Source organism: Melopsittacus undulatus, chromosome 1 (assembly GCF_012275295.1).
Source record: "Melopsittacus undulatus isolate bMelUnd1 chromosome 1, bMelUnd1.mat.Z, whole genome shotgun sequence".
Lineage (NCBI taxonomy): Eukaryota > Metazoa > Chordata > Aves > Psittaciformes > Psittaculidae > Melopsittacus > Melopsittacus undulatus.
In genome coordinates, this window is record NC_047527.1 from 97461283 (window position 1) to 97485489 (window position 24207).

Sequence of the window (24207 nt, forward strand, 5' to 3'; positions counted from 1 at the left end):
AGGGCTTTCCGTGTGTATGAACCCCTCCTAAATGTGTAATTTACAGCCTCTTCCATGCCGGGAAGGAGACGTGGGGAGGGGGCTGCTCAACAGCTTCATTGCCCAGCTGCCGTCCGCACATCAGGGACATGTGGTCAAGGGGCTCTCAAGGGCCCTCTTCTCTTCCCTAAGCACCTGTTTCAGATGTTTTGGGGTGAGGGAAGAGCCATAGGGAGTGCTGGTGGTGGCTGTAGGGGGCAGGGACAGAATCTGGAGCATGAATGCCCCCCACCCCAGGGCAGCAGCTCAGTGTGGTGGGATTTCACGCCTGCAGCACACAGCGAGGCAGCCAGTGCAGGGACGTGGCTCATGGGCCAGATTACACTCAGCTCCCTCATGTCACAGCTGCTGTGCTGCCACAATCCCTTCAACTGTATTAAACCCCCAACCCTGGCGGGCGGGAAGTGGCTCCTGCAAGCATGAGGCCTCCTTGTGAAGGACCCTGCTCGGCACCTCCGATCCTCCAATCAGCGCTTATAGTTGACTACATTTATTGACACAGCTAGAGCAGCCGTGCTGGCCGGCAGCACAGTGCTGAACATGCCGGCTTGCAGCCCTGTGTGCCCAGGAGGGCTCCAACTGCTCCCAGGAGCTGCAGTGAGTGGTTTTTAAATGATTTATGCACATGCATATACACAGACACACATGTATGCACATGCCCACATATGCACAGACACAGACACAAAGGCATGCACACACGCACTCACACGCATGCTGGTGAGGGACTATTCATTAGGAACTGTAGTGACAGGACAAGGGGTAATGGGTTGAAACTTAAACAGGGGAGGTTTAGATTGGATATAAGGAAGAAATTCTTTACTGTTAGGGTGGTGAGGTACTGGAATGGGTTGCCCAGGGAGGTTGTGAATGCTCCATCCCTGGCAGTGTTCAAGACCAGGTTGGATGAAGCCTTGGGTGATATGGTTTAGTGTGAAGTGTCCCTGCCCATGGCAGGGGGGTTGGAAGTAGATGATCTTAAGGTCCTTTCCAACCCTAACTATTCTACAGTTCTATATACATACACATGCATGCAGAGCTATACACATAGAATCAGCTAGGTTGGAAAAGACCTTTAAGATCATTGGATCCAAATGTTATCCCAGGACTGCCAAGACCACCACTAAATCATGTCACTGAGGGCCTCACTTACACGGTTTGTGAACTCTTCCAGGGATGGTGATTCCACCAGTTCCCTGGGCATCCTGTTCCAATGCCTGATTACCCTCTCTGTGAACAAATTTTTCCAGTATCCAACCTGAACCTCCCTTGGAGCAGCTTGAGGCCGCTTCCTCTTGTCCTATTGTTTGTTACTTGGGACAAGAGACTGACTCCCATCCCACTACAACCTCCTTTCACGCAGCTGTGGAGTGGTAAGGTCTCTCCTGAGTGTTCTCCTCTTCTGAACAACCTCAGGTCCCTCAGACGCTCTGCACAAGACTTGTGCTCCAGACCCTTCACCAGCTTCGCTGCCTCTCTCTGGACCCGCTCCAGCACCTCAAAGTCTTTCTTGTGGTGAGGGGCCCAACACGTACACACATACATCTGTATGCACCCAGACACGCATGCACTGACACAGGTGCATGCAGACACACACGTATGTACACACACGTCCAGGCACCGATGCGCACGCATGTGAACACACACACCTCCCCGCCGCTCCCGGGCTCCTCCCGGGGCCCCGTTAGCTTTCGGCACCGCCCGTGCCCCGCCCGGTCCCTTCCCTCCCCCTCCGGCGCGTCCTTCCCGGAGGCCGCAGCATGGCGCGGGCCATACTGGCGCTGAGCAAGAACCTGGTGGAGGAGGCCACCTGCCCGCTGTGCCTGGAGCTCTTCCGGGAGCCCGTTATCACCGACTGCGGACACAGCTTTTGCGGGCCCTGTCTAGCCGCGGCCATGGGGGTCCCGCCGCGCCCCATCGACTGCCCGCAGTGCCGCGCCGCCGTGGCACCGGCCTCGCTGCGGCCCAACCGCTCGCTGCGCTCCATGGCGCAGCTGACGGAGGCTCTGGACAAGGCGCGGCGGGCGCAGTGCCCGGAGCACGGCGAACTGCTCGGCCTCTTCTGCCAGACCTGCCGCTGCCTGCTCTGCCCGCTGTGCCGAGACGAGCCCCAGCACCGCGACCACCCCGCCCGCCTCGCCGAGGAGGCCGCCCGGCAGCTCCGGGTACGGGAGGCTGGTGGGGAGGGAGGCTGCGTTCTCTCGGGGAGCCGGCTGGGCCCCTTCCCTGGCACGGCTTGGTGTCCTTTCAGGTACAGGCTGGGGTCCTTCCAGGCACAGGCTGGGGTACCCACCAGCCACGGGCTAGGACACACTAGGCACGGATCTGGGTACTCCCCATGCGCGGGCTGGGGTCCTCTCTGAGCACAGGTCAGGGCCCCGCTGGGGCATGGGCTGGGGTCCCTTCCAGGAACGGAGCAGGGTTCCCTCTGAGCACGAGCTGGGATCCCCTTTAGGCATAGGTCTGGGGTCCCCCATGCTTGGGCTGGGGTCACTCAAAGCACAGGTTAGAGTCAACCCAGGGCACAGGCTGGGGTCTCGTCTGGGCATGGTCTGGGATCCACTCTCAGGCATCAGTCTGGAATCTCCTCCCAAGCACATGTTGAGATTCCTTCTAAGCATAGATCTGGGTCCCTTTTGCACATGGGCTGGGTTCCTCTCCAGGCACAGGTTAGGAGCTGCAGCTTTGGGTCCTCATCCAGCAGTTGGCTGGGGTCCTCATTTCGGTATGGGTTTGGGGCCCCTGTCTGATGGCAGGCTGGCGTCCTTGTACCTCCACTACCCTTCTTGGGCTGCTGGGCCTCCCACTGCCCATTGCCTCCTGCAGACCACCCAGGGGTGCAGGTCTCACTGCTCCCTGCTCTGTCGCCCCACAAGGTCCCGAGTGCCCCATATGTTCCCCAGCCAGGGCCAGGGTTGGGGCTAAAGGGGACAGGGGCTCTGCCCCCAGCACGTCAGCTGCGGTGCCCCAGGCCAGCACCCTATTCTGCTGCAGACCATGGCTTGGAGGAGCACAAGGGGATATATTTAACACTGTTAATTTTATGGAGCATGCCTCACACACAGGGCTGCTGTCACTGCAGACCTCTTGCCACAAATCCCACTTACAACACCAAAAGGTGGTTTTTCTAATTAAAGAAAAAAAACTCAACAAACCAAAAGCGAAACCAAAAACCCCAACAAAACCACAAACTTCAGGCTTTCCACATGAAGCTATTCCAGGAACGTTTCTGGAGCAGCTGTGCATGGGGATCTCCCTAGCCTGGCGTAACACATGCTGGGAGAGAGGTGGGTGCTGGCTCTGAGTGCAGCTGAGCTTGGAGCCCCACAGGGGCTGTTTGGCAACATCATCTCACTACTGCGTATGTAACCCCCAAATATCCCTATTTTCCTTTTTTTTTTTTTGGTGTTTTTAACCCAGGAGACACTCCAGAACAACCTGGTTCTTCTACAGAAAGAGAAAGAAGAATTTAGGCCCATGGGACAAAACAAAAGTGATAGCCTACTGGTAGGTGTTTCTCTCCATGTGCATACTGTGCCCCTTCCTGTCTTCATAGCCACATCCTGTCCTCACAGTTGCCATAAATATTTATCTCCTTTTCCATAACCACACCACTTTCTCTCTCCCTCTGTCCATCCCATATATTATTTGTCCCTCCTGCTCTCTCAGATTCTGCTGTCCTTTTGGGGCCATCTGCATCCATCCTTCCCTCCCTTTTTCCCCTCTACCAGCTTTTTCTCTCCAAAACTTCTTTTTCCTGTGATCCTGCCCCATTCTCTGCAGCCCCCTTCCCATGCCGTGGTGTGACAGCCGGAGGACAGGATGGCTCAGGGGCCTCTGCATGGGTTCCTTGCAGGGGAAGGTGGCCTCAGAGCAGCAGAGCCTGCGAGATGCTTTCACGCAGCTGCAGGAGTTCCTGCAGGAGCAGGAGGATGTCCTGCTAGCCCAGCTTGACCAGGTGCATGAGGAGCTCAACCAGGAGCGCTGCAGATACATCTCCAATATTTCAGAGAGGGAAATGCTGCGGGACACGCTGATTGCGGAGATAGAGAGGAAATGTGACCAGCCAATGGCAGAGTTCCTTACGGTGAGGCTGCATTACCTACCTGGGCACTGCAATCATCCCTGGTGAGGCTGGGGGCACACTGCATCCCGGTGCCCATGCAGCCCGGGAGCGAAGCTGGGCTGTAACACTGCAGTGTGTGGTGTGAGGCTGGGCCTGCAGCGTGAGCTGAGGATTTGGGCAAGTGACTCACCAGAGAGTGCCCAGGAGATTGGTGTGATCTCCCCAACCCCATCTCCCTGTTTCATGCAGCAGGGGAGCTGCTGTAACTCACTGCTGCAGGGACCATGGTCCTTCCTGGCAGTGCCAGAGCTGACCTAGTATTTCCTCTCTTCCAGGATGTTGGCAAAATCATGGACAGGTATGAAATGGGCTCCACATCACTCTCTTCCCACATGACTCTTTTGGGCAGAGGTTTGGGAACACTGCAGCCAGCTGAGCAGCAGCAGCCAGGAGGGAGATAACTTTGCCCTGCTGGGTATTTGGGATTTAACAGGATGTTATATGGAACCAGAGAGACCGTGGCACCCCTGTTGAAGACAGGGTTCCCATGCCAATAGCTGGGGGACAGCTCCCTGGAGTTCAGGGCTGTATGGTTTTTCCCCTGTTTTCTCTCCTAGCCCACATGCTGGCTGACTGCTGGGGTCAGAGCTCCTCTCCATGTTTTTTCCCCCTCAGGTGTGAGGCAGCAAAGACCCCGATCCCTGAGCCGGTTTCCCCGGGGCTGGAGAGGACCCTTCAGAGACTCTTTGAGAGTACCCAGATGCTCACAGCTGTGATGGCCGAATTCAAAGGTAAAGCAAAGCAGCAACGAGCAATGCCTTGCTGTGTAGCTGGTGTCCAGGCCCCAGGCGGGTGTGTTGCTGTCTCTGCTGTGCTTCCCTGGGCCCAGCTGCAGACATTGATCCTCACCACCATGCTTTGGGAGCAGAACACGTCTGCTCCAGACGGGACCCTCCTAGATGGGCTTTGCTGGAGCCTGGGGCTGTGGGAGCTGAGGAGCAAGCTCCACATCTCTGGCTTGCTGTCCTAATGGGGAGCAGAACTGCTGCAAGAGTCTCATGCATCTTCCTTTCCCTCCTCTAGTGACCCTGCTGAGTAAGATTGACAGAGAAAGGGGTGAGTTTCTGGAGCTGATAAGCATAAATGAGGGAGAAAAGCTTTTCAGAATTAGTTTCTTTGTGTTCTTGGTGCAGAGCTGGACTCTAACCACAACATTTAACTCCAGGATCTATCTAAAACCAGGTCCCTTCATTTTGACTATAAAAATCCAGATCTGTCCCTGCGCCAAGCAGCACCCAGACACCAGCCGAGAGCCAGGATAGTATGAGTCCCTCAGCTTCCCTGTTGCCGGAGACTTTATTGTTATTCTGTGATATGTAAGACTGAGTAGTTAAGCAGAGGAGCCCTGTGCATTTTGAGCTGGCTTTTAGGCACAGATTGGAAACGTTTTTGCAGGTGCTTTGGGTCCACATGGTCCTGGCAGCATTGCAGAGCTTGGTCTGTGCCTTCTCAGGTGTTGGGATGAGAGACCTGATGCAAGCACAATGCAGCCTGCTTCAAAATCTGGGGCTACAGAGGAGTGGGTTTGGCATTGTGCGGTGACACCTCTGTGGCCTTGTGGGATGGCCGCGGGATGGCAGCAGAACATCCCACATGAACGGGCATTTCCAGCTCTGCGGTGAGACTGCCTGGTGACTTGGTGGAGCAGGGTTAGAAGTTGTTGAGTCGCTGGAGCAGGGACTGCCATGGCACCACTGCTGCCTTGCAGGCAGTGCTTCCTTACACCCGTGGAGGTGTATCACTACCCCACACTCAGCCTTACTGTAGCCCCACAAACTCAGGGCCAGCAGTATCCTGGAAGCAGGTTTATCAAGGTCCATCATCTCTGTGCCCTGCACGTGGGGACACTGCCTGGCTCAGTCCCGCTTCAGAAAGCATTGCTTCATTGGGTCCCACCGGGGAGGGCATCGAGGGTCCTGTGTCCCATGCCACTCAAGGGGGCTGCGGGTGCTGTATGTGTGTACTTATTTGGCATGAGTGCCCAATGTGCTCCCAGGACCCCAGCCCCAGGGCAGAGGAGGGAGAGGTGCTGGTTCACTCCTCAGCAGGCAATGGACTGACAGTCCTCTCTGTCGTGCATTAGTGAAGGTATGGCTGGACCCAGAGACAGCGAGCCCGTACCTGTACCTCTCAAAGGACTGCAAGACTGTGCGGATGGCAAGTGGAGAGCAAGAACTCCATGACAACCCTGAGAGATTCACAGGCAGCTCCAGTGTCCTGGGCTCCGAGGGCTTCACAGCTGGGAGGCATTACTGGGAGCTAGAGGTAGGGCATGGGGACAGCTGGGCAGTTGGTGTGGCCCTGGAATCTGTTCGGAGGAAGGACTCGCTCAGCATGGCCCTGGGGAAGATCTGGGCCCTGCGGCTGGACTGGAATCACCAGTACACGGCACTCCACATGCCCCCCACCCCACTGGAACTGAACCAAGAGCTCCGGAAAATCAGGGTCCACCTGGACTACGAAGGGGGCCAAGTGACCTTTTATAATGCAGAGAACATGATGCAGATCTTGCAGTTCAAAGCCACCTTCACTGAGAAGGTCTTCCCATACTTCTGGCTCTGGTCACAAGAAACCTACATACAGTTGTGTGCCTGATGGGCTCACATGCCTCCTGGTCCCTTGCCTGGACTCTTGCCTAGCTGAGCAGGCATGAACTGTGGAAATGATGCACCATCGTTGTGCAAACTCCCTGCAGTTGGATCTCCTCTGTGTGTTGCTGCACCTCCCCCTGCCAAGTACTTTGGAACATTAAAGCCATGTTGTCCTGCCTGGGGGTGTCTGCATGCCGGTATCCTGGTCGGATCTGGAAGTGACAGTAGTCCACCTGTCCCTGTGATCCCTGAGGACACAGAGAGATAAGCAGGAGGGAGGCAGGGAAGATGTTCTGATTGCCCACGGTGGTCTTTGGCAGCGCTGCATGGCTTGCTTTGTTTGATATGGTGTGCTGTGTTGTAGGCAGCATGGGGGTGCAATCACTTTGCAGGCAGAACAGGTTGGAGCCATGGAGGTGCTAATGGTGGTGGTAATTGCTGATGGAAAACTAAAAACCTGCTTGAAAGGAAAATGTTGAGGAAGGGGACATGGTTGAGTGGAGCTCTGGAGAGAGAGCACAGCCCAAGCCTCTCCAGGCTAGAAGGACAGGGCAGTGGGGGTGTGATGGGGATCTGTGGGAGCCTGAGTGGTCAGAGGGGAAGCGCATACCAGAAACCAGGAGCATTGTGTGGATGTGGGGGATGGCAGGGCCTAGGCAGAGGGACATGGGTTGTGTCCTGGAGGTGTGGGATCCTCTGACAGTAAGTTATTTTTCTCCTTCCTATTAGCTGATGCAGTGCTGTGTTTTGGCTTCAGTCTGAGAACAGTGCTGATTGTACACCAGTGTTTTAGTTGTTGATCAGTAGCACTCAGCTTGACCAAGGACTTTTCAGTCTCTCACGCTCTGCCAGTGAGGAGGGGCACAAGAAGTCAGGAGGAAGCAGAGACAGGACACCTGACCCAAGCTAGCTGAAAGGATATTCCATACCACAGCATGTCATGGCCAGTATAGGAACTGGGGGGAGTTATCTGAAAAGGACCCATCACTGGTCAGATTGGGCTGGGTATTGGTTGGTGGGTGGTGAGCAATTGTGTTGTGCATCACTGCTGTTGATTGGTTTTTTTTTCCCCTTTCAGTTTTATGTTTTCTTCCCTTGTTATTTCCAGTATTATGACAATATTATTAATGTTATACTTCAGCTATTGGACTATTCTTATCTCAACCCTGGTTAGGGTTGGAAAGGACCTTAAGATCATCTAGTTCCAACCCATTACTTCAGTGTGTTTCTACACTTGTGAGACTGTGTTTTTGGAGCTGGCACTGCTCCCCCTGCACCCACAGTGTCCACAGCCTGGGGCCTGAGGGACGACCCATGCAAACACTCCCTTCCCCACAGCCCAGCCATTGCTGCCTCCATCCTGCTCAGTGACTGTGGGCAGGGGACAGAGAAGGGATTGGGCAATGCAGGCAGTAAGCCCTCTGAAGAGTTGGGCTTGTTTCCATTTCTAAGGCAAATAGCAGTGCCTGGGTAAATGCTAGAGTGTCTTGCAGGTAGTGGATGAGAGCAACGTCCGCCGCGGTCAGAGTGTGACCGTTTTCCCTCATCGTTCCAGCGTTACCCCCTTGCCCTCAGGTCCGGGGCGGTTGGATACACGGTTAAACGGAGACGGTCAAAGACGTGGCGGCAAAGCCGGGGTTTGGTGAGGCGGGGACTACATTTCCCACAATGCACTGCCGAGGAGGGGAGCGGCGCTGCATGCTGGGAAATGTAGTCCTCACTTTGGCAGCCGTGCTGCCCAGGGGCACCCTATTGGCTGGCTTCTCTATTGGTCCGGAGTTACATCAATCAACAGGTGGAGGCGGGGAGTAGGCCCCAAGCCGCTGTTCTTACTGGCCAGAACGAGAGCGGTGGGCGGGGGGATGTGAGCGAATTTATCCGCCCACTTCGAACGTCGCTTAGGGGCCGGTTTTGATTGGTCGAGGGGCGGTTTGGCGCCAGCTTCGGAGCGAGCGACGGGTAGCGGCTGCAGTCAAAGCAGTGCTGGCCGCGCTGACAGGAGCACGGTTCTGCTCATCCGGCTCCATGGATCCCGCACCGCGCCGTTCCTATCGCCGCCGCCTCCTGCTTCTCTCCCCGGCCTCCTCTGCTTCACCCGCCGTGGTCAAGGCTCTCTTTCCTGACGACCTCTCGCCGGTCTCCAACCTCCGTCTCACCATGGAGCAGCTGGGACGCGGGTCAGTAAAGCTCGGGCCCCTTCTGCTGTTCCTGGGATCCCCCTCTATCCCTTCTGTTTTTTCCTAACTGAGGGGCTCTACCGCGCTCCCCCTCAACAAACCTCCAAGCGGGCCCTCGAGGGCTTCTTCCTCCCCCGTCTTCCCTCCCTGACCCCAAGCTGCAAGGAGCTGTTTCTTCCTTTCTTTACACCCCCACCCCCGCCATACTAGGCCTCAAGGGTTTCTTCTCCTCTATCCCACGCCAAAAGCAAGGCCTAGGAGAGCTCTTTCTCCTCACCCCATTTCAAAGCAAAGACTCGAGCCGTTGTTCTTCGTTCGTTCCACAAGCGACACCCCCCCCCCAACTGCCTCCAGCGCACTAAGACCTTGTGGACTTTTTCTTCTACCCACCCCCAAATTTAAGGCCCCGAGAAATATTTCTCTCCCGTTTTCCGCCCCAAGCAAGGCGTTGACCCTCACCCCTTAAAAAAGTGAGGCCTCGTGGATCTCTTCTTCCTCCCTAATGGAGGCCTTAAGGATCTCTAATCTTAATCTCCTTCTCCTTTCAGACGTGAGGTCTCGAGGACCTCATCCCTTATTCTCTCATTCCAAGCACCCCCCATCCTTAACACTGAAATCTGGAGGAACTCACGTCCCAAAAGAGGCTGCAAGGAGCTGTTTCTTCCTTTCTTTACACCCCCACACCCCCCCCCCCCCCACACACACAATTAGGCCTCGAGGAATTCTTCCTATGTATCCCCCATGCCATCCTTGCAAACCCAGGCTTTTCATGACTCCCTTCACCCTCACCTTTTCTGATGCCTTCACCCCTGCTGAGCTCCACTCTCCCTCCTGCCCCTGCTCCCACCGAATAACCCCCCTCAGGCAGCACGGAGACTGCCACCCCCCTAGTCATTCCCACGGGAGCTCCTGCCCACATGTGGTTGTGGTCCCGGTGCTGTGGGCCATCTTCTCCCTGGGTGTCCCACCACGTGCCACCATCTTCCCCTGGTTCTGATCTGGGTGTCTGCCACACTTCTGAGCCCCATGTTGGGTGCTTTCCCTTCTCCCACGAATTACTTCTGGTACCTTTGTGTCTGTCCTTCCTGCCTTCTGTACCACATTAGCTGCAGTATCTCAGCTCTGTTCTTGGTCCACTTTGCCTGGCTCCTATGCACCCCGTCCTCTCTTTGCCATTTCACATATAGGAAGTGCTTCACTCTCTTAGCTCTGCAGCTCCTCTCTCCCCAGAACTCCAGACATGCAGTTGCTCAATCCCATTTTGCTGTTACTAGTTGTAACTCGTTTAATGTCATTATTCCTGCAGTAACCTCTGTAGTTTGCCTCTTGTATAGTTTCTGGTTTGCCCTGGCCTACTCTGGTCTTGTTTGTTCTCCTAGTATTTGTCCTTTATTTTCTGATTTTCTATCATTCTTGTTTCTGTAATCACCTGCTTTCTTTATGATCCTTCCCTCCTTCAGATTCCTGAAATTCCTGCAAACAATTTGCCCAAGTCCCCTGCATTTCATTCTTGTGTCCTCTGAGTTTGTGGCCCTGGCTTATGCCCTGGTGCATTTTTTTCATTAACCCATGTGATGGAGGAGCCACACTCAAGTAGCTTTCCCTTCTTTAAGGTAATCTTGGATAAGGCTACATGTGATACATACATCTCTGTATTGAAGCTGCTGTGACCCCTGCCCACGTATGAAATGAGTGTATGCTTGATGTGGCTCAGTCAGGCAGGAGATGCCTCAAGCCTCTTCACCTACAGAATTATTTAGACTGGTCTGATGGCTACGTGAGCAGAGAAGAACTTGCATAGTTGATAAAACAAAATTTGGGAGCTAACTACTTGTAAAAATGAGTTTGAGTTAGAAGCTTGTTAATTTTTCCGTGTAGACATTAATTGAGTGACTGCCAAAGAGAGGGCTGTAGTCCTGACAAGGATAATGGGACTCTGGAGACTGGTGTGGGAGGTGCAAATATGATTCCAGGCACCAGTAACCTATGACATAAACTGGTTTTAGTCCTAAAGTTTTATTGCAAAGTCTGTCACTTTGTTATATTAGGATGTTCATTGTGAAGGCACCAGTTCAGGACAGGCTCTAAAATGTTCAAAACACCCCTCATAGCACCTGATGGAGAAAAGCTTGGCGTGAGGTGACCAGAAAGGTAACCAGGATAGTCATTTACTGTCTTAAATGACACTCTCCTGTCTCTCCTTTGGAAGCCTAACTTCTGCTATTATCCACAGTGCATATGCAGGTTTAAAACCCCAAAACCTGAAGTGTTAGTCCCTGTCGGGGTTAGATCAGTGTATTTGTAAGCCTGGTGATCTGGTGGTGACATTGTCCTTGTACTTGAGAGCACACAGAGCACAGGAGACTGCAGTCTGTAGGACTGCTAAGCTGGAATCCTTCCATCTGGCCAATAATAATGGTTTTGAGGTATGATTACCTGTGCCATAAGTTTACAGGCAGGCACTCCTATATGTATCTATTGCTGCAATAAGCATTTAAAACAAATACATATTTTCTTTTACAGCCAACATGAAAACGCTGAGCAAGATCTGGGAAACAAGAATACTAGTAGTTTACAAAGAACTGTGTCAACAGAATCAACAGACTCAGGTATGGATTTCTCAATAAATAAATAACAAGTAAGAAAGGAGAAGTGTCCTATCTTTACATACCTTCCACTACAAGCAGCTTCCAGGGTGTAGATAGTGAATTTTTGCTGCCTGCAATCCCTGCAGCTACTTCTCATGCTTAAAAGCAGGGAGGCAGGCCATTACTCAGCAAGCTTCTGCAATTCATGCAGTTTGGGTTGTGGATGGGTTTTTGTTTTTTTGTTGTTTTTTTTTTTTGCTTAAGTTGTCTTGGAGTGTGTTAGTAATAGAGCTATATGGAGGAAAAACTGGTTTAGCCCCCTCACTGGGGGATTCTGGCACAAGGGCTTTTCCCTTTTTTTCTTAGGATGGCTGTTGAGACACGGTTGCTGACTTGTCAGGCTTTGTACTTGCAGCATGATGTTTATCACTACCAGTTTCTGATTGCTTTGATGTTCTGCTCCCTACGTGGTAGTAGGTAAACAACTTGTCATGAGTGTTTCAGCCTTCCTTGCAGCAGAGGCAGCTGAAGATGAAGCCTGCTGAAGATAGCCCAAGATAGGCTTCACTGGGGAATTGGAATCCCACCATTCTCTAGTCTGTGGTGTCTTGAGATATTGGCTTGGGGGTGTTTAGAGTTGCATGTTGGGGCTGTGGTCTAAAAAATGGGGAGATAGTGTTTCACCCTTCATTGTTATGATCCATCACGTATCTGTTTTCGTCTGTGAATGGGACTGACTTGAGTTTCTGGAGGGCGATAACTGAAATAGTCATCACTGTGTGTTTTCTCTCTTTAAATCCAAACTGTGCTAACCTGCCCTGCATACTCGAATTGAGGCCATTGAGCAGGGTTTGTCTTGTGGTTTGGGTTTTTTTGGTGGCAGTTAGCATGAACTGATTGTTTGTGTGAAACCTGAAATACTGATACTTGCCTAGAAGTATTTATCCTTTTTTTCAGATGAGATACTTTATCAGTGAAAATGAAATAAGCCATTACCCTGTAACTCGTAGAGTCAGGGAAGCTTCTGATACTTCACTTGTTCAGCCCAGTGATGGTAATCAGTGTCTCCAGCTGAATTTATGCACCAGTCTGACTGTGCATAGTATTTTCAGCCTTCAAAGGAGCTTTATGAACCGCTAAAACACAAGTATAGCTCACAAACCACAGAGCAGGATAAAGTAACCGAGGTTGCTAAATCTTCACGTTCTTGGCTTTTTTTGTTTCTGTCTCCAAAGCACGTCTTAAGTGCTTACAAAACACTTGTGATTAAAATTTCTGCTGTGCTGAGACCACTTCCTGACAATGCTAGTCAAGTTAATTCTTTGTAGTTGTTTGTTTAGAACACAGTCACTGAAATAGCAACAAGTCTTGTCATGATGGTCTAGAGAGTACCCAGTACACTGCTGGCCTTTCACTAGGTCTTGTGAATATAATACAAAAACTCCTTGGGGACTCTCTGTTTAAGTAAGCTTCACACTTGACTGTACTTAGATGCTATGTAGCTGGAATGTTTCACTTGGTTTGTGCTTACAAAGTGCTTGCTATTTGTTTCCAGTACACTAGCAGGCATTAAGAAGGGCATTTTGACTACTTTTTTTTGAAATGAGCCCAAAATTTCATCTTATGAAGAGGTATAACTAAAAACATGGCTTAAAAAAACCCAAAGGACTAAGTTGTTGAAGGTGTGTGTGTGAGGGAGAATAAGCCAGGAGTGTTCCATGTTATGTATTAGCACTCTGGTCTATATGATGTTCTAGGCAGGGCTTATGAGTGCTTTTTTTAATTACTCCTATTTTACCCAAATCACTAACCCTTGATTATGGTAAAAGCCAGTGCTGTGGAGTATCTGTAACTGTTACTTACTTCTACCCTGAGGTGAGGCTGCAGGTGGGACTTTCTGCATTAGTTTCCAGTCTAAGCTCATGGTCTGTCTGAGGAAATCTGTAGCAGTGTCCAATATTTTGTGTTTCCTAGCTAATACTCAATAGAAAACATTCTGTTATCTCTCCTCTTTCAGGTTGTGCTTTGGATTCACCTGTTCCTGCATCCTCAAATGATAATATGGAGGAAACGTATGTAACCATATGCTAAGTCTGACTTGTGGCATTTCATGTTGCATTGTTAGCAAATGTAGCCTAATAGGAGGCTTGATGCAGCTTTTCTTTGCTGGCACATGTGCAGTGGGCTCTTGTCTCTGAAAAACTGCAGTGCTCTGCAGCTTGAGCTGCTAGGGTTTCTGTCTTGTCTGCATCCCAGAGTACATAACAAGTCTTGGGTCTGGGTTAATTTATTGTACCAACCAGACTGTTTAAGCATGACATGGGCACCTTACCAGGAGGCTGAGGCTGCACCAAATTGCATGTAAGTTGTAGTTTTCACTCAACACTTAAACTATAATTTATGCATCCATATGTTCGTACTGATACCAAGCAGTTTCTTTGAGCTTTGCATTTGCTGCTCTCAATTAATTTTTTGCCTTAACCTTCTGTCGCCAGGGATGGGGCAGATGCTTGTGGTCACTCATGTATTGAGCTTTTCTTCCTTCAGCCTAGCATCTTGTCTAAATGCTGCTGAAAAGAACTTAAGGAAAAGAGGGGGAGAAAGGAGTCTAGCTTATGGTCTGAAAACTAGGATGGGATCAGCTGGCTATAAATAGCTTTTGAGAAAGACAGTGTCATCAAGCAGTATCTTGGCTTCTGCTTAGCATAACACTTCTTAAGTGAAAATAAAAGTTGATTTTTAGTGTACTGTGCTTTGGTGCTAACTGTGGGGCATCTCGCTTGCTTTTAGGTTTGAGAAAGCAATTCTTGAATCCAGCCGACTGAAGTAAGTGTATTTCTACTTCCGATTCCTTTGTCAGTGACTGTGGTAGCTTGTGGAGTTTTACGGGGGGGTAGGAGAAGAAGAGAGTTCTACTCATGTTAGTGTCTTTTAAAACAACATGTTGAAATAAATCTTTTTTATTATTTTTCATTGTAGCATTCGGATGCCTTTCAGAAGAATCCATTCGCTGCCGGTAGGTGAAATTGGTGCTGGTATTCTATAAATCTAAAAGGATTTAGCATATTAAGTGCTTTTAGTTGGATACATTCTGTAACTTGTTAATTTTCTGGCTGCAAGAACAGCTACTGTGGCAGTTAATGAAAACTGTCAAAATTGCAGCTTGTAAACTCAATATCTCATTTAAGTTAGCATGAAATATCAGTGATGTGGCTCTGTCACTACTGCAGCTGACTCTTTTTGGTACCTGAACCAAGATATCAGCATAGACTCCTGCACATAGTTCGCAGATGGAGTTGTAGTCTTTACAGTCTTTATTAACTGCTCTTTTGTTTTAAATGCAGTTGTGCAAAGACATATATTGCACAATACTGAACTGGCACTTCTGTATGAATATTGCAGCAAAGCCTCCTGGGATCCAGTCCTGCTCTGAAGAGAAACCATTCCGATTCTCTGGATGGTGATGCTTTTCAGCTGGTGGAACAAGATGAAAACAAGGAGAATGTAAGTGTTACTTTCCATTGCTGCGATGATAGGCATAAGAGGTGGTACCAAGAGAGCTGGATTAGCACACCCCTTCAACAGTGGATGTGGTAGAAAAGGCTTCTTTTCCCCTTTTCAAGCTGTAGTTCAGACATGACAAAGTTTTGCATAGCTTATCTCACGGGACCTTGCAGTGAAGTGCAACAGCACTGATCATAGCGACTGCAAGCTGATTATATATTCACAAAAAATCTGGAAGACTTTGGTTGCCCAGCTCTACTTTTGTGCTGCTGAGCCTGCCTTCTTTTAGACTGTGGCAAGGGAAAATGTATTCATGCCTCTCACTTTAGATAGCTATGAGGGGTGCCTCTAGAAAGCTGTTTCAATAGATCACCCCATCTCTTTCCACTACTGGCATGGAAAGCCTTATTTCTCACAACACCAATGTCCTTTTGGCTACTTGGTCTGGAAGGCTTTGCTGCTGGAAATCCCATTGGTAGGATTCTGACAGGTCTCAACAGAAGAGCAGGTGTCAGCAGAATTTAAAAATGATTCCTTTTGCAGAGAAGTTGGCTGACAAAAGAAATAGAAAAGCCTTAACCCTATGGGTGATATCAATAGGATAAAAGCTTAATTATGTTAAATGAATTACTATTCTAGCATCTTTAACTTGAAAACATTTGCCTTCAGACTACTCATGTTGGCAGTAGGGAACTTAAAACCACAACATCAGGTAGCTTTAAAAAGAAAACCCTTAAAAAGATAAAATGACCCTAAAGGTTTACACACTTTTTGATTTTGGTAAAATGATAACTTTGTTCATTTTTCACTCAGGAACCATTTGAGTTTAAGAAGCCAACCAAACCAGCTTCTCGTTCTGTGCATGTGTATTCCCATGCTGGAAATGGTGTTCCTGGACCAAGGCAGAATTCATCTCCAGCTCAGATGGTAAGTACAACAGTGTTCTTGACAACTAATTCTCACCTAATCTTCTGTATACCTAGAGATATGCAGAAAGGGAAGAAAAATTGGGAAGAAGAAAAATTGCATCATGTTCTAAGGCAGCACTGTTAGTCACCACTAATGTGTCAAATAGAAAAACTTGTCTTGCAGATAAGAGGACTTCTCACGTTTGCCTTGTAAGAGGATCAGGAGTTTGAAACATGGATTGTTCTGTAGTCTGAAAGATTAGTCAGTACAGAGCTGGGTTTATGTGGCAGCAAGTTGAGGGAGTGGATGTTGATGTGGAATAGAATAATTTCGTTTATAATTGTTTTCCCTATCAATAAAGTAAACAACTAAATTGAGGCAGACGCATTTCCAACAACTGTGTAGATGTGACTGGATCTTATGTCCAGATATGACATCCAGGAAGCAACTGAAAAGCCATGATGTTTCCTTGCACAGAAACAATGCTGGGGGACTAAGCCTTTCCTCTGCTCCTTGAATCAGGTCCTTCGTCCTGCTTAGTACTCTTGATCTTGTGTTTATCAGCTGGAGAGTTTATATTACCTCCTGTTCCCACTGACACCAACCATTTCTCTCCATTGCACCTTCCCTGGATGGTGTCTTTCTCAGATGAGGGTTATTGCTTAATGAGTCTAATGAAGCACTTTGCTATTGTAGGGATCAAATAGAAGTATTGGAACTCAGTTTGGGGTTTGCCAAGTCAGTGTACTCAAGATGGGGGAAAACACTCAGTGTTTTCTGTAATGTAGGTAAGAGGCAAGGCACTGTCTCTGTGGTTACAGCTCTCTGCAGTAAAGGGAAGGAGTGTTGTTAAAACTATCTTTCTTCTCCCAGTTTCCCATGGGTGAAACACCCAAGGGTAAACAGGAACACTACAGCCCAGTTTTCCTGCAGAAGTCTTCTCTGACTTCCTCTGAAAGTGAAGATGATGATGGATTCCTGGAGTTGTTAGACGACCAAGATTTGAAGGTATGTACAAAGGAAATATGGGCATTTTGAAACTTGTTCTGTAGTAGTCAGCTACAACACGTGTCTGTGGTGCACATATGCTCTAGCAGAAGTCAATGTGGAAAGTCGGACTGCAAAAAACTAGGTACTAGGGAATCAAAAAGGTTATCACCTCTTTCAATTCAGTTTCAGTCTCTATCTTATACGTGCTCTTTCCTAGTGCAGACAGTGAGATTTACTTGGGGTTTGAACAGCAGCTAATTTAAGAATTCCTCCTGTTCGTATTGGCTGATGGGAATTGCACTACTATAGGGAATTAGTGGAACAGTCAGCATTTTTCTTTGGAAACTTGCTAAAAGAGCTAGAGGTAAGATTGCTTCTGAGCTATTTAAGCAGAAGACTTTCTAATTGAATTTTAAATGCTTAAAGCTTTGGAGGAACATCATTGTTAATCAGTCAATGAATTGGTGTAACTTACATTCTCCAACACATCTCTACCTGGTTCCATTATTTCATAGTATTGGACTAGTGATTGAGTTAAATTCCTAAAACATCACTAACATGAGTTCAACTGAAACACTGGCCCAAGCTGTGCATAAAGTGTATTTAGTCTCTGCCCATGGTGGAATAGATGAGAATGAACTTACTTTTTTTCCTCAGAATGATGAGGAGATGCCATCTGATGTGGCAAGCCTCTGGACTGCACCACTAGTCATGAGGAGAACAGACAATTGGGTGAGTGTTCTGTGGGAGCATAACAGAACAGAGACAGGGACTTTGTTCTTGCAGCTGTTTTCACTGCTGGGAAAAGTGATCACATTGGCTCTGGCCCTGTGTCCCTAATAAAACCAACACAATAAGATAAGGCATAAGCTCCCTTCAGTGTTCTGTTATCTCTGAAGATTATTTAACTGAAAGACTTTGTCAGTGTGGAACAATGCTCATTGTGTGCATATATATATGCATTAACTTTCTTTTTCCAAAGCCACTTCATAAATGCAAGATGATCTTGACTTCCCTTATCAGATACTTATTGACTCATCTTGAATGCATCCTGCAGACTTTCCTGGAATCCCTGTAGCCAGATATTTTGACAAGAGACTGTGAAGGGAGGCTAAATTCCAGCAAAAATTTCCTTAATCTGCTGATAAATTGTCTGTTAATTGGTATAAACACTGCCACCACCTGATGTTGCTTCTGGTGTTCCAGGCTCACCCAGCCTCCAGGGCAAGAAATGTAGGTTCTGAATTTAGATGACCCTGTTAATATCCCCACTGTTGCTGTGCTGTGGCAATGTCTTCAATAAGGCAAAATTTGTAATGGTCTGAGAGTCTGAGGCTTGCTTAGTTTCCAAGCTCAGTTTTTGCTAGACAACTCTTCTCCTTCCTCGTAGGCCAAACGATGCCGGCTGTTTGGCTCTTCATCTCTGCCTAGTGGTGTGGGAAGAACCACCCAGAAAAGGATGGAGAGATCCCAGGAAGAGAATACTCCAGGCAAAAGCAAGAGAAGGAAAAGCCTGACTGGAACAGCTTCTGAGGACTCAACGGTTAGTGGCTTGGCATCCAGTTTTGTAACAGAATTGATTAGGAGAGGATCTAACTTGTCTAGCTGGTGAAGGTTAATGAGAGAGCTTTTTTAGGTGAATTGCTGACCTAGCAAAACTGCATTCTCTCTCCATAGTGAGGAGATTTTGGGGAGCTGCTGCAGCAATTGCATGCTCCTGAGTCTGAGTTTCACCTTAGTCCAAAGGGGATGCTGGGGAGTCGTAGTTCAACGCTTCAGAGTAAACTCTGAGTTTTATGTTATGTTGTGGGAAAAAAGATCTCTCTGCTGTCAGTGCTCAGCATTGATCTCTAACCCATTTTCCTCTAGAATCTGGAAATGGTGAAGACACAATGCTCCACAGCAGAGATCGAAAACATTTTGGATGGTGACCAGACAGACCTTATTGGTGACTTCTCAAAGGTAAGGATTTAATGGTTAAGTGTTAATTCGAGTATTTTAATGGCCTCTCTTACTGGAGATATCTCAAAGCAGCCCAAATAAAGCAAGTCCCTTCAACGGTGCATATTCCAGTTATCGGGAAAGTATGTTGGCTAGAAGGGCTCTTGTCTGCAATGTTACAAAATACACAGTTGCTGGACACTGCTATGGCCTGCCTTTGGAATTTTCTCATTTGAATGCTGTCTGTCTTACAGAGTTATTTATTCCACACTGTCGATGGCAAACATCAAGACTTGAAATATATCGACTCTGAAATGGTAAGTGCTCCAGGGACAGGAAGAAAAAAATCTTTACTGGGGGGAGCAAGACAAGAATGCCTTGAAACACCTGAACTCTGGGGGGGTTGTGCAGTTCTATTATTTTCTTTTTTTTTTTTTCCCCAGATTGTGTCTGTGCTGACTGGGAAGTTTGCAAACTTCATCAAGGAATGTGTGATAATTGATTGCAGATACCCATATGAGTATGAAGGAGGACACATCAAGGTATGTTGGCCCTGTAAGAGCAATGTAGAGTTGTTTGAAATTGCAAACTGGGGTCACTTGGCACCATGGGGGCTGCTCTTCATTCAGGAGCATCCAAGGCCATGTGGGTGTGTTACAGACCATCTGTAATGTTCTGCTTGGGTTTGATGCTGTCTTCCCAATGCTAGAGAGGGCTGCCAGACCTCCTCTGGGAAACTAAGATAAACTGCTTGCAAGGAAGTGGGATGGGCTCATTACAATCCTCCACTCACTCCATGTGCTTGTGCATTACAGGGTGCTGTAAACCTACATATGGAAGAGGATGTGGAAAACTATTTGCTTAAGAAGCCAATTAAGTCATCGGATAACAAACGAGTGATAATAGTGTTTCACTGCGAGTTTTCTTCAGAGCGGGGTCCTCGAATGTGAGTTATCTCACACTCCTCTCTATGGGAACTTATTGCTGTGCTAGCAGGGAACAAAACTTCTGGGTGGCACCAGTTACTATGCTGGTGGGCCATTTAATAAGCAGCTTATTGTGAGTAGCTGTTGGTTGTCAGCTCTGGTTGGGAGGTAGTGCAGTCCATGGTGGGAAGGGGTATATTGGAATTGTGCTGGCACAAGAGGTGGAAACAGAAAACAGGTGAGCTGCAACAGTGGCTTACTTCTGTAACCCCAGGCATGGGAAGTTTTGGGTGAGAGCTGTTTTCATGTGGTGTTTGTGGAGTGTAAGGTTTAATGCAGGGTCTTTTCCTGCTGCAGGTGCCGGTTTGTGAGAGAGCGGGACAGGCTGGGAAATGAATACCCCAACCTCCACTACCCAGAACTGTACATCCTGAAAGGGGGTTACAGGGACTTCTTCTTAAGATGCCGTGTAAGTAATGTTCACTTAAATGCATCTCACACTCAGAGAAGAAACAGTGGGTAAATAATACTGATGTATTCATGCTCAATAAGGCTTCTTTTGGAGTAAAACATTTTTTTGCCAGGGGTGCTTTTCCTCCTCTGTTTCAATGTGGTCTCCCATACTGAGAATAATTAGAATTTGGTAGTGAGGCACTTGAAGCCTGTTCCATGCTCCAAAACTTTCTTGCTGCTATAGCTGAAAGGTTTTCCCACTTGTTTCATGACAAGACATAGTATAAAACTGGTTTCTACCCTAGCATAACAGCCAGGAGTTCAAAATGTCACTTGGAGAAGGAATTTCAGACTATTCAGCCTTCAAGGACTGAAAGAGAAGGCAGCCTTGACAGTAATAGCTGATAACAATCCTGAAGTCTCACACTGAAATAGCAAAGTGAAAAATTTGAGCTTTGTGTTTTCAACATCTAATTCAGAAAAGGAAACTAAAAGATGCCCAGCAGCTCTTACAGCAACACTGTGGGGATGGCACTTTTCGTATCCCTTGCCTTCTGCTGCCTTGGCATTTCAGCGGCTGTACTTGTCCTTCTCCAGCTAGTCCTTCCTGTGCTTCTGAGTGTAACAAAGTTGTGTCCTGACAGTTGCTTTAGTTCCTTTTGGACCCCTGCACTGCAGAGCAGTTCTTAGATTACCTTCATGTTCTGTGACCTGGTGTGTTTTCAGGGAGATGCAGGGTGTTCTTTCTCAGTGGCATGTTGGCTTTTCCAGCCTTTGGGATGCTTCTGTTCATGTTAGGGAGTGCTCCTCCTGGTTTTTGGTGCTCCCTGTGACCTGATGGTTCCCCCATGGCAGTGGGTGCACCTGGGTTTGGTTTTGGGGCCTGTAGGTGCCCCCTTCTGAGGTGGAAGGACCAAGGGCCTCAAGGTGGCAGCATGAAACAGCCGATGGCAGCTCCTGTGTGCACCAGGGGCTGGTTGGTTTCTGGTACAAGTGTTCTTCAAATCTTTGCTATTCCAAGGTGAATACTAGATAGCCTTAGTTTATGTACTGATGTCTATGAGAATATCTGGATGAGAGCTCTGTACACAGGGCTGGAAGTCCTTCATTTAATAGGTATTATCCCCCAAGAAGTAGCTGTAGTCTGAATATCACTTGACTTTGCTCATGAGTGTGTGGTATAAAGCTCCTGCAGAGAGCTGAGGGTGGTGGTCTCTTTCTGTTTATTCTGGTGGTAGCTGTTTGAACAGTTGTTGGCAGGCTCTGTCAGGGGGTCTCAACAAGACCATTGCTCCTGTGAGACAACCACAGTGAAAACAGCTTCTCTTTCCCCAGAGTTTCTGTGAGCCCCAGAGCTATCGCCCCATGCACCATGAGGACTTTAAAGAAGACTTGAAAAGGTTCCGCACCAAAAGCCGAACCTGGGCTGGCGAGAAGAGCAAAAGGGAACTCTACAGTCGCCTGAAGAAGCTCTAAAGGCTGAACTGAACTCAGAGCAAAGACTGCCTGTCCAGGGGGAAAGCTGCAGTAGGAGGGAGAAAAGTCTGTTCCTGGCTTGCAGTGATCAGGCACTGGCTCTCTCCTCATCTGTCACCTCACTGGGAACACCCTGGAACTTGGGGCTGCAGGCTTGAACCCAGCAACCTGGATGCTGTCTGGGAGCTGATTCTGCTGACTATTCTGATTATGCTCCATTTTGGAAATGGCTTCTTGTGTTCTGCAGCATCCACAAAGCTCAACATCCTGCCCAGGGAGCGGTGGGGAGGCTGCTAAGTGCCATGCACGTGGGGTACGTGCTATAAGCAGGGAAGATATTTTAGTGCCTGTTTTTTTTTTTTGTTTTAATGCTTTATTTTTATTTAAATACAGTCAAATGAAGCTAATGCTGCTGCAGTTGAATCCTATGAATTGTACTTACACTGCATTTCTGCTAAAGGGTGGCCTGCTGGTGGGGGGGTGTTAATTATTTTTCTCAGCTGCAGCTTTGATTCCGTGGTTTTCTAGTGTAATGCATTGTGGTGAAGAAAAAATGGGAAATGGTTCATTACAGGTAGAGGTTCCCAGGTCACTGAACTCCTGTGTTCTGCTCTGGAAGCCTCATAAAGACAGTCTAAAGGAAAATTACTTATTGTACTTAAATATGTTCACCTCCCTTTCTTAGATTGCTTTATTTCATAGCGATTTGAATTTGGCTGCTCCTTTAGTTCTAGTGCTGGTGTTTCAAAGTAGGAAGAAATTCTAGGAGCTGAGGTGTCTTCAGTGATCCCAGGAGGGCCAGGTCCCAAAGCTGTTCCCAGGATTCCCTGCAGCAGCGATTTACTGTGATTGCTCTCACCGAGGCTGCATATTATTATCATGAACTGTGTCTGGAAAAGAACTCAGCTGTGAGGAGCCATGCTTATGATCCTGCTCTGGGAGGCTGCTCTGAAACCACTCTGCTTTGACTTCAGCTGCTTCTCCAGTAGCAGAAGCACCTTCTGCTGGGAAAGGCAGGAAATAGAATTGATTCCTGAAGGAAGAGTGTGTCGTACCCTGTAACTGAGCCCTACAAACTGAAGCAGAACACATGCTTCTATGGCACAACAGTGCCTGAACAGCTTTGCTGCTGCTTTTGGTGTTGAAGGAGTGGTTTCAGGGTAAGGCCAGCTGCTTGCTGCAGCAATGCTGTGGTGATTACTGTAGCTTGTCTTCCTCACACATGAACTTCTCGGTAGAAGTGTTGCTCCTGAGGCCTGGCACATAGCCTAGGAGCAGCCCCACATCCTGGAAGCTCATGGCTCTTTAGCAGAAATCCATGCTTTGCACAGCTTGGCTTGCTTCCTGTGTGTTAGTCCTGCATGTTGTTGTACCTGTGTCAAAAAATAGTGAAATGGAGGTAACTTATGTGGAATTTTAACTTGATTTTTTAAAACTCCTTTTTCAAACCCTGCTGTTAACCTTGAGGCCTGCACGCATGAACCATGAGCTTTCTCATTTTAAAAAAAATAAACTGGATTTTGCTCCCTTCCCTCAAAACTGAAGACCTGGAAGGGGGAGGAGGTGCAATGCAGAATTATAAGGGTGATGGCCACCTCTCACCTGGAAAGTCTGAACTGGAGCAAGCTGGGCCTGTGTGGTAGGGGGAGGCTGGCTGCTAATGCACCCAAGCTGCACCAAGCATCAGTGGTAAATAATCAGTTTAGCAAACATGTCTGTGTGCGACTTTGTGCATGAGTAGTTGCTCCACGTGAAAGTTTAATGCACCAGTTGTTTGAGAAAAGCAGAGGGAGACTTGATTTTCTTCTCTGAGATCACTCAGGTGGATAAAAACATTTTGGCAATCTCTGGCTTTACGGTTGCGCTTCCTGTGAATGCCCCTGACTCAATTTGTCATCCCAAAGGCACTGATATTTAGGAAATTGAAGGTGGACAGGAAGCCCCCAGTGCTACTGTGGGCCAAGAGCCCCAGCTTGTGCTTTGAGGGCTCAGCCATGCCTGTTAACCTGTGGAGATGGACACAAGACCCCTCTTTCTACACCCGGCTAATTCTGTGTGTGCTGTTTTATTAGGAGTTGGGGTGGTGGGAAAGGAAAAGGCTGCAAGGTGCTTCCAAAAAGGATCTGTACCATATTGCCCTGCAATTGTAATACACTTCAGGGGTCTAAGAGAATAAAGTACTTAAAATCCAGATGGTTTGTCTATCTCTGCTAGTCTCACAGCAGAAGGTGTACTGGTGAGCTGCTCAGCTTCACCATGGCTTGAAAAGAAACCCTCTGTTGGTGATGGCCCTTTTTGGGATATGTGTGCACCTGTAGCTGGGTGAGAAGGGCTCACAGCCTCGTGCAGGGGCCCAGGATCCTGGCAGAGCTGGATAGAGCTGGATGGAGCTGGAAAGACCCAGTTCACCCCCAGTCCAGTCTTTAATCACCCAACTGACTTGGGCATAGTAGGGCTGCAGCCATTTGCATTTCAGAGTAGTCTGTTTCC

General features: G+C 48.5%; 2 protein-coding genes across 3 annotated transcripts; both read left to right on the plus strand.

Moving 5' to 3' along the window:
* Nucleotides 1-1777: 1777 nt before the first annotated feature.
* Nucleotides 1778-6931, plus strand: LOC101870645 (E3 ubiquitin-protein ligase TRIM7-like). 2 transcript variants are annotated; one of them, XM_034068284.1, is made up of 7 exons: nt 1797-2201; nt 3457-3543; nt 3893-4123; nt 4438-4460; nt 4778-4893; nt 5186-5218; nt 6246-6931. In XM_034068284.1, exons 1-7 carry the CDS (start codon nt 1797-1799, stop codon nt 6755-6757), a joined length of 1407 nt encoding a protein of 468 aa, XP_033924175.1. In that variant the 3' UTR covers nt 6758-6931. The 2 variants fall into 2 exon arrangements, with proteins under 2 accessions (XP_033924180.1, XP_033924175.1); XM_034068289.1 differs by lacking the exon at nt 5186-5218 and having other exon boundaries at nt 1778-2201.
* Nucleotides 6932-8643: 1712 nt separating this feature from the next.
* On the plus strand, nt 8644-23872 carry CDC25A (cell division cycle 25A). Its single transcript, XM_005143979.3, has 16 exons — nt 8644-8930; nt 11454-11539; nt 13536-13590; nt 14309-14344; nt 14498-14534; nt 14921-15022; nt 15836-15949; nt 16805-16939; nt 17579-17653; nt 18312-18464; nt 18791-18883; nt 19117-19179; nt 19306-19404; nt 19678-19808; nt 20146-20257; nt 21577-23872. Exons 1-16 carry the CDS (start codon nt 8779-8781, stop codon nt 21715-21717), a joined length of 1584 nt encoding a protein of 527 aa, XP_005144036.2. The 5' UTR covers nt 8644-8778; the 3' UTR covers nt 21718-23872.
* Nucleotides 23873-24207: the final 335 nt, after the last annotated feature.